At 40.3% G+C, this 19,921-nt stretch overlaps 1 protein-coding gene across 1 annotated transcript in view; it reads left to right on the top strand.

Moving 5' to 3' along the window:
* Nucleotides 1-6,385: 6,385 nt before the first annotated feature.
* LOC108284369 (protein argonaute-3) overlaps nt 6,386-19,921 on the top strand; it is a 123,395-nt gene continuing 109,859 nt past the window's right edge. Inside the window, exon 1 of the mRNA XM_017501077.2 lies at nt 6,386-6,709. Coding sequence (XP_017356566.1) covers nt 6,691-6,709 — 19 coding nt within the window. The 5' untranslated portion in view covers nt 6,386-6,690. The remainder of the gene's footprint in view (nt 6,710-19,921) is intronic.

Below are 19,921 nucleotides of genomic sequence, written 5' to 3'. Positions count from 1 at the left end.
GTGCGGTCTTTCTCTTTTTTTTCCTACCAGCAAAACAAACTTTTGGGACTATTACATCTCTGATAGGTTTTAGGTGAGAATAATACTGTAGATTGTTATGCAGGAATACTTCACAGAGCCTTTATTCTTCATTCAACAAAATGCAAAGCACTGTGTCAGCAGTATTATGGGGAGGGCAGGCACAATTCAAAATAAGGAAAATAGTGCCTGTTTCATTAAGGGAATTAAGTTCGGTAGGAGATATGATTAGCCAATTAGTCTCCTGACATAGGAAAAAGAAAATGAGGGACTGGAATCAGGCTACAGCAACTAATACGGAGAGGAAGGGACAGATTTGAGAGACAGGAGACAGAATTAATAGGACTCGATGGCTGGTGGGAGTGAGAAGACAGGAGTAGACGTTAGCTCCCAGGTTTCTCCTTGAGCATAGGAGTGTGTTGGGACATTCTGATAGTCAAGATGGAGGTGGCAGGGGGAGACTGTAGAAGGAAGGTGGGGAGTTTTTTGAAGAAAGATAACGTATAGACTGGGTTTTGAGGTTTTTGTGGACAATAAGGATAAGGTTTCCAATAAACAGGTTGGTGCTCAGGTAAGACTGTAAAACTGCAGTTATAGATATGGGAGTCATATAGATGGTAGTTAAAGCCATTGGCATGAGCGAAATAGCTTTGAAAAAGAGAAGAAAAACATAGTATACAACCTCCTAAGAAACTCAATTTAAAGGATGGGGTGAGGAAGCATATCTTTAGGTGACAGATCACTGGTAGGCAGCTTGTGGGTTTTTTGTTTCTTTGTTTAACCAGTTTATTGAGGTAGGAGAAGAAATCAGAGTAGAAGAAGGTAAGAAATTGTCAGTAGCAGCCAGTGTGTGCATAGATGGACCTAATATTCATCTAGAGGCCAAGTGTTGTGAATTGGCCTGTGGCTATCACCTGGCAGATTCCCTTGGGAAAGAGCCAGCCAGCCCCATGCTGCTTTTCAGCAGCAAGGGTTAGGGAGGTTGGTTGAACTTGAAGGACAGATTGGACATGGAGCAGATTTTGCCCAGTTGAAATAAGATATAAATTTATGACCCTGAGTGAACCAGAAATAAAGTACTTAGCAGGGGGCATGAGAGGATGAGGATTATGGCAAATTTTGCTATAAACTTTAGTTTTAGAAAAGATTGATATTGAAAAGCCTTCAGGATTTGCCTGCTGGTTGCTACTCAAGATAAAAAGACTGGGAGGCCAGGGCCTGCATTGTCTGGTCCTAGAGCTCAAGGTTTTCAGTGAAGGCTTGTCCTAGCACCTCTGGGCATTCCTTTTCAGTATTGGTTGAGTACCCTTCCTTCCGCTCTGTCAATTGGCAAAATATGCTGGAGCACATTCTGAACCTGCAGGTGCCTTAGGTATTTGTTGGGTATCTCTTGGCTTAGCAGACCTCAGAATCTCATGGCAATTAGGATTTGGTGGCTAAAAGAAAGAGTTATAGTGCAAGGAAAAGACTTGTTGAAAGTTCTGAGTCTGGGCAGTCTTTAGGTTGCTATCTACTGCTTGAATTGGGAAGTAATGTTGAATTGGAAAATTAGCTCACCTTTTTTGTTACTAGCTTTGCAGACATTTATTCCTCTGATTATAGGCTGAGAAATGCCTAGGCAGGCTTAGAGAAGGCACACAGAGCATGACAGAAGTACTCCTTCAAAGCTGCTGTGTCAAGAAGGAAGGCTGGAAAAGTGGATTTGCTGGGTAATTAGGTGCATTTAGAAGTTTTCCACTTATGCACAACTGACTTCCCAGTATATCATATCAAGGTTTTTTAGGCCTTTGTGGCTTACCCTACAGGAACAACATACTGTCCTCTTGTTCTGGACTGTAGCACCTTCATCAAAATCCTCTTGGCAATAGTTTTTTTTTTTATTTGGGGTGTTTTTTTTTGACAAAGTATAATAATATTGAGGGACCATTCTAGGGAGCCTTTAGTCCCTCGTCCCCATTTTCCAAAGGCAGGGAACTTTAATCTTAAAAGAGTTGGTGGGAACTTTTAGCCAGGTTTTTTGAAAAGGTCCGTCGGCTATTAATGAGAGTGAGCTGCAAAAGGAGGAGGAGTTTGTTTGGGTACTTTGAAGTACTTAGCTAGGTGTTTTGTACAGTATCTTATATAATTGCATATTTTGACATCTTACAGCATCTTTACATGTGAAATAGTTCATCAGTTATCTTCAATTGCATATTATAAAATTCCGATTAAATTTTTCTTAAATAAGAAAACTATCATTTCACATGACAAGAAATCCTAATTTAATGTGACTCCAAGGTTGGTTAATTCAGTGGCTCAGCGATAACACCAAAGAATCAGTTTCTTGAAATCTTTTTGCTCTGCCATCCTCCATGTGGTTTATCCTCACACTAGTTCAACTCATGGTCCCAATACGGCTACTGTAATCCCAGGAAGGAAATACTGACAGAACAATGTCTAGTGAAAGAGAGACAATTTTTTGTGTCCTTCTAAAGCAAGGAAGTCTTTCCCTGGAAGCTCCAGCAGATCCAGCCTTGTGGCTTTGCTAGAAATGGGTCATCTCACTCCTGTCATTGGCAAAGCAAGTAAGATCATCCGTCATGAGTGGCTTAGATTAATTAGTTATCCTTTTGAGTCAGGTAGACTAGAAAGTCCAGTCATGTCTACTAGCAAGAAAGGAAATAAGGGCTATTGGATAGGCAGCATCTACTCTCAAAGGTACTTCGACTTTTACGGATGAGAAACATGAATCTGAGTGACTTTACCAGGCTCACAGCAAGTTAGAGAGAGCCTTCTGTGTTAGCTGTGTCTGTCCCTACAGCCCATGTTTTATATTGTATCTTGCTAGCGTGTAAAGTAACTTTCTACCTTGTAGAAACTGATGGTCTAGGAAAAGAGATTTGAACTCGGGCTGTGTTGACTCTCATCTTGGCCCATGTGAGCAGATTCTATCCAGTTGCTCTCCTCATCCAGTGATGTTTCTTGTCTAACACAAGAAGCCTAGGAGTAGAAAGCCCTAAGTGGAGTAGAATAACAGTGGTAGCAGGGAGGAAGACTCACACTGTGTGTCCCTGAGCCTGACTTACTGGGCAGGGACTTACCAGCGCTTAAAGTGAGCAACTGGCCACCCTGTCTTTCCTGCATGCACGGAGTGTTTGGTAGCTCATTATGCCTTTCCTTAGTGACCAGTGATATTGATCATCTTTTCATGTGCTTATTTACTATCCCCATATCCTTTGTAAGTTGTTCACATCTTTTACCCATTTTATTTGTTGTTTTTGAGACAGTTGTCTCACTGTCACTGGAGTACAGTGGCATGATCAAGGCTCACTGCAGTTTCTGCCTCTTGGGCTCAAGCAATCCTCCCACCTCAGCGTCCTGAGTAGCTGGGCTTACAGGCACACACCATCGTGCCCAGCTAATTAAAAAAAAAATTTTTTTTTTTTGTAGTGGTTGGGTCTCATTATTATTGCCCAGGCTGGTCTTTCTCAGCCTCAAGCTATCCTCTCACCTTGGCCTCTCAAAGTGCTGGAATTACAGGTACAAGCCACTGGGCCCAGCCTCTTTTACCTGTTTTCAAATTGAGTTTTATTGAGTTGTAAGAGTTCTTTATTAATTTTAGATACAGGTGTTATGTTAGATATATGTTTTACATCTATTTTTCCCAGTCTGTGTCTTGCCTTTTCATTTTGAAGAGCAAAAGTTTAAAATTTTGCTAATTTATTAAAGCTCCATTTGTTGCTTCATTTCTAGTTTATGCTTTTGTATCATATTTTAGGAAATTTTGCACTGGGTATTTGGTGGCTCCCGAGGAGGCTCAACTTTCAGAGGGTGCTGATTTCTCTGCACCTGAGATTTTGTACTATTTCTGTATTTCTTTTTGTTTTCCCCCCAGGACAGAGTCTTGCTCCGTCACCCAGGCTGGAGTGCAGTGGCGTGATCTCAGCTCACTGCAATCTCCACCTCCCGGGTTCAAGTGATTTTCCTGCCTCAGCCTCCTAAGTAGCTGAGATTACAGGCATGCGCCACCACTCCTGGCTAATTTTTGTATTATTAGTAGAGATGGAGTTTTACCATGTTGGCCAGGTTGGCCTCCAAGTCCTGACCTCATGATCCACCCACCCTGGCCTCCCAGAATGCTGGGATTACAGGTGTGAGCCCCCATACCTGGCCGTATGTCTGTATTTTTTTCTTCTGAGAACAACCAGTGTTACCAGGGATGAACACAGAGTTTTAGCTTGTTTTCTGAGTCCCATTCTTGAAGCCCATTTATTTATTCATCTGTCTAGACCCAATCCAACAAATATACTGAATGTTGCTGTGTGCCAGACACTGGCACTGTTCTGGTTACTGGGGAATGGCAGTTAAGATAATACCCAGTGACCCTGCTCTGTACCCTTAAGAACAGACTCAGTTGGGAATGAGTTTTCCAAAAATAGGATGTGCATGTAGTCAGGAGAGAGCCTCATACAGCTTTGCCTTTGGCAGAATCCTTCAAACCTTTGTCTTCCCACTTAATATTACAATTCATGAGCCTTTCACATGCTTTCACTCTAAAGATGCGGGTTCCTGGATAGCAGAAGTAGATAGGAAGGCATCGTTGACATTTACTGAGGTGGGTTGAATCAGAGGGTATAAATTCCACTCCATCAATGTCGAGCCCACCTCAAGGGTTCATCACTGTCACCATGTCTAATGTCTATTCTGGAAGAAGGTGAAGAAGCCTGCCTTTGTTTAGGGAACCAGTTCCAGAATCGGGGGTTGAGGATATAAAAGACCCTTGCACAAGAGTTGGTATTTACCCTGTCAGATGCTGCTACCAAGATTTGGATTGTGTACAGACGAGGATTAAAAATGACTTTTAAGTTGCAGTGTTTCATCTGGTGACATTTAATTTGATATTTTAAAATTGGGGAGGGTATTTTCAGCCACGGGGGTAGGGATGTAAAGGAAGAAAAAAATAAGAATTGGAGTCAGATGTGGGTGTGAGTCCCATCCACTTATTAAGTGTTTAATATAAGTGCTTTAAAATGATAAATAGTAAATACTTCTGTTATTCACTGACATTTGGGGAGGGTTTTCTCTGTGCTTTATGTACATTCCCTAACCTTACAACTGTGTAAGGTCCATGCTATTCTGTCAGTTTTTCAGATGAGAAAATTGAAGCCCAAAGAGATCAAGTGACTGATCCAAAGTCCCACAGTGAGGGGAAGTGAAGATAGAATATTCTTTCTCCTTTTCCTCTTTAAAAAATTATTTTGATTAAAAAAACAAACAAAAAAACTAAACCGTGTTACTGAAGCATAGAGACCTGGGGAGAAATTATGAATCATTCCTCAGCCTGAATAAAACACTGTCATGTTTCATAAGGCAACAAATATTTATTAAGGACCTACTATTTGCCTGACATTCAAGCGGGGCGGGGGACACACAAGTAGTAAATAACAGAGTGGGCAAAGAGCTACCAAGGCAACACAGTAGCAGACTAACAGGTGCCCCACCATAGATGGGTGGTCCGAAAAAGGCATCTCGATCTGTCTTTCGTTGAGACGTAAAACACTGTGGGATGGGGAGTAAGGGGAGGGTGGAGAGGAGAGAAAGGGTTCCTGGCTAAGGGAACCAAAAGCAGAGAAGCTCCAAGTCAGAAAAAAACAGCGCTTGGCCCGTTGGGAGAATTGGAAGCCGACCAGTATCGCTGTAGCACAGGCGGGGCCCATTTACGCCGTGCGTTTTTACCCTGGAAAGGGGTTTTGGTTTTCTAAGTGTGACGAGGCGCTATTAAAGAGTTTTAAACATGGAAATTACTCGATCTGATGTTTGTGTAATGTCCTGTTTATTAGTCATCTTTTCCAAACTATATTATACATTTTTTTCTCCTAAAAATGGTCGTTAAAGCAGCCTAGGACTTAGGTCAATTGCGGTGGTCACTTGACCGTCTGTGAGGAGGCGGCGCGTGTGGGGCGGCCCCCACTGGGCGTGGCGGGGGCTCAGGAAGGAGGGTGGCCCTAACCCAGCGGGCTCGGTTGGGGACCTCCGCGGCAGGCCCGGGTCCTTCACCGGCCGGCTCCAGGTAGGCTGCTCCTCAGGTAAGCCCCGCCGCAAGGTGCGACGTCGCCGCAGGCAGGCGCCGCCCCCACCTCGTGCGGCGCGAGGAGTCCTGCCCCTCCGGGTTGTCTCCGGCCGGCACGGCCCCGCGGAGGACGACCGAGCCCGCCGCGTGTGGCCCGGCTCCCGGACACCTCCCCGGCGTCCTCCGCGCCGGCCGCTCCCGCCCCGACGTCGCTCCGGCACGGCTCGAGGCCCAGAGACGAGGCGAGGACGCCGGGCAAGCCAGGCAGCGGAACTGACGCCGACGGGCTTCCGGGGCGGCCCCGGGCAGGTCCGCGGCGGCGGCCCGCAGTCGTGGAGGAGCGGTGGGAGCGTCGGCGACCGCGGGCGATGCAACTTCCGGACGGGACTCCCCTCTGTCCTCGCCACACGTCTCCCCTTCCTTTCGCCTAGTCCCGTGCTGTCTCCCGTCCGCGACTCTTCCCGCCCAGAGCTTTGGGAGTGCAGTTGCTCAGGGGAAGCCATCGCCGCCCCCGCCTCGGGGCCGAGTGAGTGCCAGTCGCGCCGCCTCGTCCCCCCGGGCCGCCTCCTTGCCCCCAGTGGCGGGCTCCGTTCTCGCTCGAAGCACTCCCCCCAGCTCCATGAATGGAAATCGGCTCCGCAGGTGAGTCAGAGTTGCTGGGCCAGGTAGGGGGTATCACCCAACTACGATCCTCTGAGCATCCCTGCGCCTCCCGCCTGGCCCAGGTGCGCGAGGTGAGCGTCGGGCGGGCATCTCCTGGTCTCCCGACCCTCGGTCTGCTCCCCCACGACCTCCCCGCAGCCCAGTCGCAGTTCCCTGGGGGCCACTGAGTCGGCGAAACTGCGAGGCGGGGAAACTGCTTGGAGGGTTTAAGTTTGGGATTATCTAGGCGATATTACTCTTTACTGGAGTACCCTTCTTCTAGACTCTAGAATGGTTTGCCATTGTCTAGTTGGAGTGCTTGTCCTTTAGCCAGGTTGCGTGCCCCGTAGAGGCTGGGCTGCCAGCCAGCTCCCTTACCTACCTCTTAGGGTAGTTGTGAAGATACACTGAGATAACGGATAACTTCAAATTAAGTTTGAAGGAGGTGTTGGTGTAACGTCAAATTCAATATGGCATTGCTCCCACCCTCAAGTTCTTTTCTGTTGTTGGTGGCAGCGTGGTAGATAGTTTCTGAGGAGCTTGGAAATGTCATAGCAGCCTGGATCACTGCTTATAAGAGGAGGTGGATCTTAAAATTGCTGACAGTATTTTTTTTTTTTTCCATTCTCTATTTTCTAGAGAAGTAGTTGTCATATTCCTGGAAATTTGGAATTTAAGAAAACTGCTTTATCTCCGGGGGGCGGGGGGGAAAGAACAGCAGTCTTGCAGTCTTGAGAGAAAATTGCAACATGGATAATACTTGTCCTTAAAAAAGGAAAAGTACTCTTTATAGTTCTAAAGTAATTAATTCAGGGACAGAAAGTAGGTATTGCATAACGGTTTGCCTAACAAATGATCATGCTTGGCATTTTAAATTTGAAAGTATGCTTCAGACGATCACAAGTTCGTAAATTAATTTTCAAAATATTTGCTGGGCTGTCTTGTTACTAATGGTATCACAAGTTCCTGAATTCCCTATCTCTTTTTGCCAATTTGATATAAGCAAAACTTACGTAAAAGAAATCAGTGACATAACGATAGCTAAGGACTTTGTTGAATAGATTTAGAATCTAAGTGTCGAATGGATGCCAAAAAGCACTCAAACTGGGGAGGTGAGACGGGGAGAGAGCTTAAAATTTTTTTTTTTTTTTTTTTTTTTTTTACAAATTTTGTTACATGAAAGTTTCTCTGATTAATTTCTACCATATTTCTTTTTCATGCTCCATTGTTTCGCCTTCCCCCTTATCATCTTAAAAACAATCTCTCTGGATTGTGAAAAGATTTAGACTCTTACTTGTTGATTTTTGATTTGTGTGTTTCTGAAACTGTCCTGTCCTTTTAAAAAAAATTACCATACTACTTGTTTTACTGTCTAGGAAATGTGATTATTTGGGACCATAGGTGATTTTTGTACATAACTGTCCTGTTGTCAAGTCTGGAAAACAAAGTATGAAAGTCAGACCCTTTATTAGTCATCCTAAAACTTTTAAAGGTATTTCAAAAAAGTTTTTAAAGTTGTTTTTTTTCCTTAGGGTTTTTCATATGATATTGTGACCATATATTTATGGGCAGTATCTTAGAAAACATTTGTAACACCAAACCACCTAGTCAACTGGTGCAACTAGCCAAGTACGGCTCAGGAAATACATTTTACCCGTTTTCTTTTGGGTGTGCCATTGCTGAAATAGATACCCGTTTAGCTATCTTCACATTTGGGGAAGTGCATAGTCAGATTATCAGCCATATGCTTGGGTCTATTGAAAAGTAAAGTTTTTTCTTCAGTACAGTTGATACATGATTGAATATAGTCTAATAGTGAAGATAAGCTGTATTTTGGCTTAAGATTGACATTATCAAAAACAAAATTTCCATTATTCCTGAGACTTAGTATGCTTGGTATGCTTAGTGTAAAGTTGAAAGCGTAGCTGTGCAGCTAAATTTTAAATCCGTAATTTAGGCTGGGCGTGGTGGCTCATGCCTGTAATCCCAGCGCTTTGGGAGGCTGAGGCAGGATGATCGCTTCAGCCTAGCAGTTGGAGACCAGCCTAGGTAACATAGTGAGATCTGTCTCTACAAAAAATAGAAACATTAGCCAAGAATAGTGGCACATGCCTGTAGTCCCAGCTACTTGGGAGGCTGAGGCAGGAGAACGATTGAGCCCAGGAGGTAGAGATTGCAGTGAGCCATCATCATGCCACTGCACTCCAGCCTGGGTGACGGAACAAGACCCTGTCTCAAAAAAAAAAAAAAAAAATGTATAATTTGACGTATATATTTTGATATTAAAATTTTAGTGTAGATGTTCTCAAAAAGTCTGTTGAGTCAGTATTGAATCTTGGCTCTCCAGGTCTGTCGTAAGTTTTTCCTTTGTGTGGAGATTCTCAGAAATCATCTTGTGATAGGATATTTTAAATTCTAGTTGTTCAGTGGATACATAGAAAACTATTAAATTTATTTACATTAGGGAACCTTGAATACAAATACCATATAAGTTAGTATTTGTCTGTTCTTTCATATGAAATATTTTAAATGCTTTTTAAGGATATCTTGTGCAATCTACTGATTTAGTACCATCAGAACTTTGATATAACAGCAACAACAAAAAATCCTGGAGTAATTAGTTAAAAATTAATCAACAGTGTCTATGACTCTTTAGTTAGGGGAACGTCTGATGAAACACCGTTTTCTATGGTCTGATTACTGCTAACCTAAGAGTATAGGTTATGTTTCGTTCAGTTCTAAATAAAGTGGGAATAGGGAGCAGCAGAAATGCTCGATGATATAACTTCTCCTAAGTACTCATTTTTTAGGTCCATAGATTTTCAGATAAAGTTAGACTACGTTTAGGACAGAGGAATTACACTTTATAATGGAAGAAAAACATTTACTTTTATCTTAAATGAATGACATGCAAATTGTTTGATGTTTGATGGAAGTTTTATACAGTCTTGCAAAAGTGTTTCTTTCTTATTTATACTTTTAAATTGGTGTCTGAAAATAATTGTTTTAGAGTTTTGTGTTTATTAATAAAAGTTTTTAAAAAGTTATTTAGAACCAAGTTCTAAAGGATTAAAAGTTTCATATATGGGAAGCTAGAACTAAATCAAGATTGGGATTTGAATCGTGGATAAAAATTATGGGTTAAAAATACCTGCTAAAATATATAATGCCATCAGGGTCCCAATTTAGTATTTAAAACAATCTTCTTTAATAACTTTGGAAAATGTTTTTGTTGTTATAAACTTTTTCACTTGTAGTTCTTTGCCTTGAAGGAAAAAAAATCAAATTACTGCTCTGTCTGTGGGCATACATTTTGAAAGTGATAAAGGCTTTTCTACTGGGTTCTCACTTAAATTTTGGCTTGTACTGCTTTGGAGTGGCCATTAGGACTTAAAAAAAAAAATTGTTGCACTTGATTGTTAGTGGGACTTAAAAAATATGCAAGATTATTTTAATATTTGGTTTACAATTTCTCTTTCAATGAAGGGACTCCTAGGGAAAATAGAAAAGGAAACATGAAATAACTTTTTTCTTCTAAACAAAGACTTAAGGGAAAACCATATAGATAACCTTCAAATATAATTGAGTTATGAAGATATTTAAAAAACTAACCATGATTCTGTCAGCCTCATATAACCATTCTTTACTTTTTTTTTTTTGATACGGAGCGTTGCTCTTGTTGCTCAGGCTGAAATGCAATGGCGCAGTCTTGGCTCAGTGCAGCCTCTGCCTCCTGGGTTCAAGTGATTCTCCTGCCTCCCAAGTAACTGTGATTACAGGCATGCGCCACCACGCCCGGCTAATTTTGTATTTTTAGTAGAGGTGGGGTTTCTCCATGTTGAGTCAGGCTGGTCTCTGAACTCCTGACTTAGGTGATCCCCCTGCCTTGGCCTCCCAAAGTGCTGGGATTACAGGCGTGAACCACTGCGACTGGCCCATTCTTTACATTTTTTAATCCAAATTCTAAACTAATCTGTTTAATTTTTTTTTTATTAAGGAATTGGCAGGGTGTCGGGGCTCACACCTGTAGTCCCAGCACTTTGAGAGGCTGAGGCAGGGGGATCACCTGAGGTCAGGAGCTCAAGACTAGCCTCACCCAACATGGAGAAATCCTGTCTCTACTAAAAATACAAAATTAGCCAGGCAAGGTGGTGAATGCCTGTAATCCCAGCTACTCAGGAGGCGGAGGTTAGGAGAATCACTTGAACTGGGAGATGGAGGTTGGTGTGAGCCGAGATCGTGCCATTGCACTCCAGCCTGAGCAACAAGAGCAAAAGTCTGTCTAAAAAAATAAATAATTTAAAATAAATAAATTTAAGGAATTAAGTTATTTAGGAAAGCCATTAGAATGAAATATATGAAAAGATATCTAGATGCTACTTCATCTTGCTTGTTTTGAGAATTGTATGTAATAAGTTGGTAATTTAGAATTAATTTATATTAGTTTATATCTTCCGATGGGAACATTGCATTTTTTAGTTCTGCAAGTCTGGCCTGACAGTATGCAAAGACGCCTGGGGCCCTGAAAAGGGGACATTTCCTGGAAGAATTCTCTGTTGTATATGGAAAAACCCTGGCTTAGAGTAGAGTTCTTTGCCAGATTGTTTAAACTGATGGATTCCAGTTGAATACCATTTTGCTTTATAATATAGCCATCTAGTTTCACATTGGTTTATATATTCTTAAAATACTTGAGGGTCTACCTGAAAGATGAATTAAAATATTGTTAATTAGCAAAACATATTATCTTACAGTACTTGAAGCTAGAATCTTAAAAAGTAATTTATAAGTTTTTGTTGTTGCTAATGTATAGGGGAGAAAAGGCCAAAATGATAATTCTGTTTTCAGGAAGGTAAAACTAAAAAGATAGTTTATTTAAGATCAGTATCCTTTCCAGACCTGGTTAGTCTCAAACTGCTGAGATGTACAGCATTCACCAGACATTCCTACTTTCTAATTCAGTTGTCTTGGATACTCAATAGACCCTCATTCTTGGCTCATTAACAAAACAGATGTGAGAAAGAATATTGTGTGGTTTTTCAACCATAATGGTTATGCTGTTAGGATACATGAACAGCCTTTCTGTATTTGGAGTTTCTGTAGTTTTCTGCCATTATCTGTGTTAATATTAGACTTTCTTTGGCTACCCACTGCTCAAAAAAAAAAAAACAACAACAAAAAACAACTATTGTTGTTCAGCAAAATCTTGTCACACAACTGATACTTTCCCTTATACATTAAAATATGGGTGTTTTGTGGTTTGGTTACAATAAAAAATTGTGTGCATTAGTCTGAAATGTAAGCTTAAGGAAATCTGGAAGAAGTGTTTTGGTTTTTTTGAGACGGAGTTTTGCTCTTGTCACCCAGGTTGGAGTGCAGAGGTGCAATATCAGCTCACTGCAACCTTCCTCTTCTGGGTTCGAGTGATTCTCCTGCCTCAACCTCCTGAGTAGCTGGGATTACAGGCACCTGCTACCACGCCTGGCTAATTTTTGTATTTTTAGTAGAGATGGGGTTTTACCATGTTGGCCAGGCTGGTCTCGAATTCCTGACCTCAGGTGATCACCCATCTTGGCCTCCCAAAGTGCTGGGACTCGAGGCATGAGCCACCACACCTGGCCTAGAATTCCTTGTTTTACATCAGCCAGTTATTTTATACATCATTTCCAAATTGTCAAGTTCTTGGGAAATCAGAAGGTGGTATCTAAAGTCTATAGATGTGAGATATTTTTAGATTTAAAAAAATTTTTTTTGTTAAGACAGGGTCTTACTATGTTGTGCAGGCTGGTCTTGAACTCCTAGGCTCAAGTGATCCACCCACCTCAGCCTCCCAGAATGCTGGGATTACAGGAGTGAGCCACGGTGCCCACCCATATTTTTAGGTTTTTCATTTGTGGAAGAAATTTTACAAGAATATGTTCTCAATTGTAGGCTTACATAATATTCCTTTTAAGTCATTACTAATACTTGGTATTTTAGCTGATTTCTGAATCTTCTAACAATATGAGAGAGACATAGTAATTCTGTGAACTTTAAAAATGGTGAAAGAATAGATTGCAAAATCGGCTCTTACGAATAACAAGTGATATGCCCCTTTTATTTTCAAGGGAGGAAATGCCTTTTATTTATTTATTTTTTTTGAGACGGAGTCTTGCTCTGTCACCAGGCTGGAGCACAGTGGTGCAGTCTTGGCTCACTGCAACCTCCACCTCCCAGGTTCAAGCAATTCTTCCGCCTCAGCCTCCTGAGTAGCTGGGACTATGGGGCTTGTCAAACCCCCGGCTAATTTTTGTATTTTTAGTAGAGACCGGGTTTCACCATGTTGGCCACGATGGTCTTGGTCTCCTGACCTCTTGATCCACCAGCCTCCACCTCCCAAAGTGCTGGGATTATAGGCGTGAGCCACTGCGCCCGGCCAGAAATGCCTTTTAAAAACTGTTTTCCATACTGCCAGCTGATAAGTTTAACCCTCAATTGGCTGGATAGTCTATAAGTGATTATTTAGTTGTAGTGAGTATAATAATAAGTGCAGTATGTTTAGACAGGTTCATTGAATGAAAAATAGAATTAGCAGGTAGGAGGTTCCTAAAATTCCATACTGTTCACTAGTTAGCTTTGCAGACTTAACATATATAAAATCAGAGACATTTCATTAAGTCATATTTTGAAATCAACATAGTATGTTTATTTTTCCAAAACAAAAATATATTCTTTTTTTTTTTTTTTTTTATTTTTTGAAACAGAGTCTTGCTTTGTCACCCATGCTGGAGTGCAATCGCATGATCTCGACTCATTGCAACCTTCACCTCCCAGGTTCAAGCGATTCTCTTGCCTCAGCCTCCCTAGTAGCAGGGATTACAGGTGCCTGCCACCATGCCCAGCTAATTTTTGTATTTTTAGTAGAGACGGGGTTTCACCATGTAAAAAACAAACAATTTAAGAATGTCTCAAATAGAAGATGAAAATAGGATCCTGTCCACCAGGTAAAACCATTGTTAACTCTTTATTATATATCTTCCCAGAGATTCATCCATCTGTTTATGTATTTATCATACTAATAATTTTTAACCTACTTTTTCCACTTAGTAATTCATCATGAATATCTTTCTTATATCATTACTTACATCTATATAACAGTATAATAATTTTTACTGGATACCTAACATTTAATTTGATCTGTATATTAATCAGTCTCATTGATAGTGGTTTAGATTTTTTCTAGTTTTTTGTTATTATGACTAAAACTTTGTGAGTATTCTAGTACATACCTCTTTGTATACTGGTCCAGTGCTTGCTTTTGGATAGATTTCTAGAAGTAGAATTGTTGAAACAGGTATTCCATGAATATTAAAGAAAAAGTTCCCAGTGAAAATCCATAATTTGGTAACTGGCTATAGTATAAGTTATAGTTGATTTTGATGTAATCCCTGCTTATTTTTCATCAGTCACATTTGCTGTAGGCTGTTGTTTAGCTTTAGACTTTCCAACTAGTACATACTGGATTGCTAGATGAAGGAACAACATGGATACATCTATGCTTTGAAAATGTATAGTTTTATGTTTGAAATTTAGTTTGATTAGTTGATACTATCCAGTACATACAATAGCTGCTGAAAGAAAAGTTTGATATAAAGAGAAAGTCCAGATAGTGCTTTGTATTTTTGTGTAGTTATATTTTCAACTCTAGTGGGCAGTATATGTATTTGTTAAATAACTAAATATGCTTCATTGGAAACAATAGAATTGTTTCATTTGCTAATTTACATGAAAATATCTCTGGAAACTTAGATGATGATCTTATAATTAGTATCTATAGAGTTCTGTTCATTGCCTTTGCAGCAGAATTTTGCTTTGTTCCAAATTATATAAAAAGCACCAGATAGAATAATGACAATGGAGGAAAACATTGGCAGTGTGATATAGTGTAAAAAACATGGATTTGAGAGATAGAGTCTGGCTCTTAAATTAACTGAAATGTATTAATGATGTGCCAGTGTAGGTTTGAGTGTAACAAATGTACTCCTCTTGTTGAGGATGTTGATAGTGGGCAGTCTGCGTACATGGGGGCAGGAGGCCTGGGACATATGGGAAATCTCTACCTTCTGTTCAGTTTTGCTACGAACCTAAAACTTCTCTAAAAAATAAAGTCTATCAGAAAAAGTTAACTGCTACTTTGGACAGTGCATTTAATCTTCCTTAACCTTAATTTTCTTATCTGTACACTGGGATAGTAAAAAAAAGATGACACATGCAAAGGGAATGGCTTTTTCTCTCTTTTTTATGATATATTACTATAGAGAAGCTGTGTACAAATAGGCAGAACTATATAGTAAACTCAATTGCACCCACCATCCAAACCCAGTCATCAACCCATGTCCAATCATTTCTCTTCTACTTTTTCCTCCTTTATATTTTTGAAGCATACTCTAGATATAATGTGGTTTTATCCATATTTAGTAAGCAACTATAAAAGGTCTGGACTCTTAAAATATAGATATAGCACCATTATCACAGTAAAATAATAATCACTTATAAATTTTTCTAATCATTGTTCAAATTTTTACTTGTCTCGCATATTATTTTTTAAACTGTTTGCCTTAAAAATTTTTTTTTTTTTTTTTTTTAAAGACGGGGTTTCACCATGTTAGTCAGGCTGGTCTTGAACTCCTGACCTCAGGTGATCCGCCCGCCTTGGCCTCCAAAGTGCTTGGATTACAGGCGTGAGCCACCACGCCCAGCCAAAAAAAAATTTTTTTTTTTGAGATGGAGTCTCACTCTGTCTCCCAGTCTGGAGTGCAGTGGCGCAACCTTGGCTCACTGCAACCTCCGCCTCCCAGGTTCAAGCAATTCTCCTGCCTCAGCGTCCCAAGTAGCTGGGATTACAGGCACACACGCCATGATGCCTGGCTAATGTTTGTATTTTTAGTAGAGATGGGGTTTCACCATGTTGTTGGCCAGGCTGGTCTTGAACTCCTGACCTCAGGTGATCCGCCCACCTTGGCCTCCCAAAGTGCTGGAATTACAGGCATGAGCCACCATGCCCGGCCTAAAAAAATTTTTTGTGTCATAATCCAAATAAATTCTCCATGTTGTGATTGATATGTCTTTTAAGTGTCTTAATCTGTAAGTCTTCTCTCCTTGTTTTTCCTCTCTGCAATTTATGAGTTGTTTGTCCTTTTAGAATTTTTCACAATCTGGATTTTGCTGGTTCCATCTTTACAATGTAATTTAATATAATCCTTTGAATTTCCTGTAAACTGCTAGTGGATCCAAGGGCTTGATCAGATTCAGGCCATTCTTCTTGAACTTACTACAGTTGGGTTTTTGTTCCTAATACTTCATTGGAATTGTTTTTATTAAGGTCAACAGTAGTTCCCAAGTCTTCATTTTATGTCATCCACATCTAATGACGTTTTCTTCTTGAAAAACTGTTTTTTTCCGTTTGGTTTTTGGCGTACCACTCTCTCCAGGTCCTCCTCCAACCTTGTTGGCTGTTACTTTTCTGGTTCCTTTGCTGTTTTCATTTCCCTAATTTCTAAATATTGGGAGTATTGTGGTGGTTAATATTCTGTATCCTTGCCACTGTCTGTCTGGTCTCTAATCCAGTGGTTTTAAATAACACTTATATGCTCAGGACACCCACATTTACACCTCCAGCCTGGACCTCTACCCTGAACTCCACTTTCATCTAATTGCTTACTATTCGTCTACTTGTAGACACCTCCAATTCAGCATGTCCTTAAAATCCTCTTGATTTCCTCTCCAGACTTGCTGCTATCACTGAGTCTTTCCTATCTCAGTAAATGACACTTTCAGTTGTATAGACCAAAAAACTTTGAGAATGTTTTTCCTCCTACCCTACATCTAGTCCATTTAACAACTCCGGTCAGGCCTAACTTCTAAATATTTTCCACATCCACATCACTCCCCTGACTGTTACCACTGTAGTCCTAGCCAACATTATCTTTCACCTAGACAGTCACATAGCCTACTAACTGGCCCTGCTTGTACCCTTATGTATAATTTTTCATATAGCAGCTGGAGTGATACTTTAAAAAAATTTCAAGTCAGATCAAAACACTTTTTCACTCATAACTCCAAGGGCTGAGACTAACTTCAAGACTCACAATAAAGCTACTGTAATCAAGATAGTGTGGTATTGGTGAAAGAAACAACTAATGGAATGGAACAGAGAGTCCAGCGTGGCAGGTTACAATCCCAGTTCTGCTGACTAGCTAAAAAAATTTTAGGCAAATTATTTCAGTTTTCCTCATCTGTAAAATGATTCCTTCCTTTATAGGGTTGGCATGAAGATTAAATGAGATAATACATGTAAAAGCATTTAGACCAGGCATGGTGACTCATGCCTGTAATCCCAGCACTTTGGGGGGCGGAGGCAGGCGGATCACTTGTTCACAGGAGTTTGAGACCAGCCTGGGCAACATGGTGAAAACTGTCCCTACCAGACATACAAAACTTAGCCAGGCATGGTAAAAACTAAAAGCACTTAGCACATTGCCTAAGACATGGTGAGAACTTGATAAATTTTAGAATTTGTACATTTTCTAATTTGATCTTGGTAGGACTCATAAGAAAGAAGCAGGTCAAGTACTATTTTCATTTTTTAGATAAGGAAACATTCAGGGACAGTAGGTATTTGGTGATGGTCAAATGATTAGATAATTGGCAGAGCCAGTACTAAGGCCTAGTACAGAATTTGTGCAGTATTACTTATCTCAGGCTAGGATAGGAAAGATTATGCCCCGAAGAGATTTTTTTAAAAAAACACTGAAAGCAAAATTTAAAAACAAATGATTCAGGCAGCATTTTAATCTATTTTCATCTACACTGATTAAAAAGTTATTGTTAGCCCAATTTTTTATTCCTGATACAAACTCATTCTTTTGGTATATTGTTGGATTTAATTTAATATTTTCTTAGGAATTTTGCATGTATATTCATGAATTAGATTAGCTTATGACTCTCCTTTTTTGTAATGTTTTTGTCAGATTTTAGTACCAGAATTTTTCTGGCATCATAAATTGTATTGGGGTGTGTTTACTTTTTTTCCATTCTCTGGAAGTGTTTGTATAACATTGGTGTTATTTTTTTCCTTAAATGTTTGCTATAATCCTCTAATGAAGCCATCTGGATCTGAAATCTTTTTGTATGTGTGTGGAAGTATTTTTAATTGTGGATTTCATTTATTCAGAGGACTTTTAAGGTTTTTTTAAATGTAATTTTTCGTTTATTCAGATAATAGTTTATTTATTGTTAGAATTTTGACTAACAAAGCTATATTTTGAGCTTCAAAAATTTAATGCTGGCCATCGCTTAGGTTTCCTTTAAATTTTTTGATTAAAAAATGTAAAATACATATACCATTAAATTTACCATTTTAACCATTTTTAAGTGTACAGTCAGTAGTGTTCTGTACATCATTCACAGTATTTTGGAACCAATCTCCGCAACCCTTTTCATCTTGTAAAACTGAAACTGTATCCATTAAACAACTCCTCATTCGCTCATGCCTCAGCTCCTGGCAACCACAAGTCTACTTCCTGTTTCTTATGAAATTGACTACTCTAGGTACCTCATATAAGTGGAATCATATAAATGATATAGTGTTTGTCATTTTGTAACCTTTTTTTTTGAGATGGAGTCTCGCTCTGTTGCCCAGGCTCTGGAGTGCAGTGGCATGATCTCAGCTCACTGTAACTTCTACCTCCTGGGTTCAGGCGATTCTCCTGCCTCAGCCTCCCAAGTAGCTACAGGCTACAGGTGCATGCGACCACACCTGGCTGATTTTTTTTGTGGTTTTTTTGGTGGAGGTGGTCTTTCACTACGTTGGCCAGACTGGTCTCAAACTTCTGACCTCAAGTGATCCTCCCGCCCTGGCTTCCCAGAGTGTTGGGATTACAGGTGTGCCGTGCCCAACATCTTTTTTTTTTTTTTTTTAAAGACAGGGTCTTGCTCTGTCACCCCAGGCTGGAGTGCAGTGGCATGACCTCGACTCACTGTTACCTCTACCTCTGGGGCTCAGGTGATTTCTCCCACCTCGGTCTCCCAAGTAACTGGGACTACAGGTATACATCTGGCTAATTTTTATATTTTTGGTAGATAGATACAGACAGGGTTTTGTCATGTTGCCCAAGATGGCCTTGAACTCCTGAGCCCAAGTAATCTGCCTGCCTTGGCCTCCCAAAGTGCTGAGATTACAGGTGTGAGCCACCATGCCCGGCCTGTCTTATTTCACTTAGCATAATATCTTCAAAGTCAATCATGTTTTAGGGTGTATCAGAATTTCTTTTATAAGGCTGAATAATATTTCATTGTATGTATATACCACATTTTGTTTATCCATCTATCAATGGGTAGTTAGGTTGCTTCCACCTTTTGGCTATTGTGGCTAATGCTACCCGAACATGGGTGTACAAATAACTCTTCATTCAGTTCTTTCTGCTTTCACTTCTTTTGAGCATATACCCAGAAGTAGAATTGCTAGATCACATGGCAATTCTATTTTTCATTTTTTGAGAAACCAGCATACTGGTTTTCAAAGTGACTGTACCATTTTGTATTTCCACCAATAGAGGACTTTTTGAATTTGATGTATAATACTTTTTTTTTTTTTTTTTTTTAAAGACAGGGTCTTGCATTTTGCTCAGGCTAGACTCAGACTTCTAAGCTCCTAAGCCTCCTGAGTATCTGAGATTACAGGCACAAGATACTGTGCCTGGCTGTATAGTACTTTAGTGTATCCATAAGTTTTATTTCTCTAGGAATTTGTCTGTTTCATCAAACTGTCAAATTTATTGGCACAATGTTTGTAATGTTTTCAGTAACTGTAGTGATTTTTTTTCCCACTTCTGTTATATAAGTCCTTTTCCTCCTTTTTAAAAGAAATTAGGGCCAGGAAAGATGGCTCATGCCTTAATCCCAGCACTTTGGGAGGCTGAGGTGGGCAGATCACCTGAGGTCGGGAATTCGAGACCAGCCTCGCCAACATGGTGAAACCCCATCTCTAATAAAAATACAAAAAAATTAGCCAGACGTGGTGGTGTATGCCTGTAATCCCAGCTACTCCTGAGGCTGAGGCAGGAGAATCGCTTGAACCTGGGAGGCAGAGGTTGCAGTGAGCCAAGACCGCATCATTGCACTCCATCCTAGGCAACAAGAACCAAACTTCGTCTCAAAAAAAAAAAAAAAAAA

Source organism: Cebus imitator, unplaced genomic scaffold (assembly GCF_001604975.1).
Source record: "Cebus imitator isolate Cc_AM_T3 unplaced genomic scaffold, Cebus_imitator-1.0 Scaffold277, whole genome shotgun sequence".
In the NCBI taxonomy this organism is placed as follows: domain Eukaryota; kingdom Metazoa; phylum Chordata; class Mammalia; order Primates; family Cebidae; genus Cebus; species Cebus imitator.
This window is presented reverse-complemented; position numbering and strand designations above follow the sequence as displayed.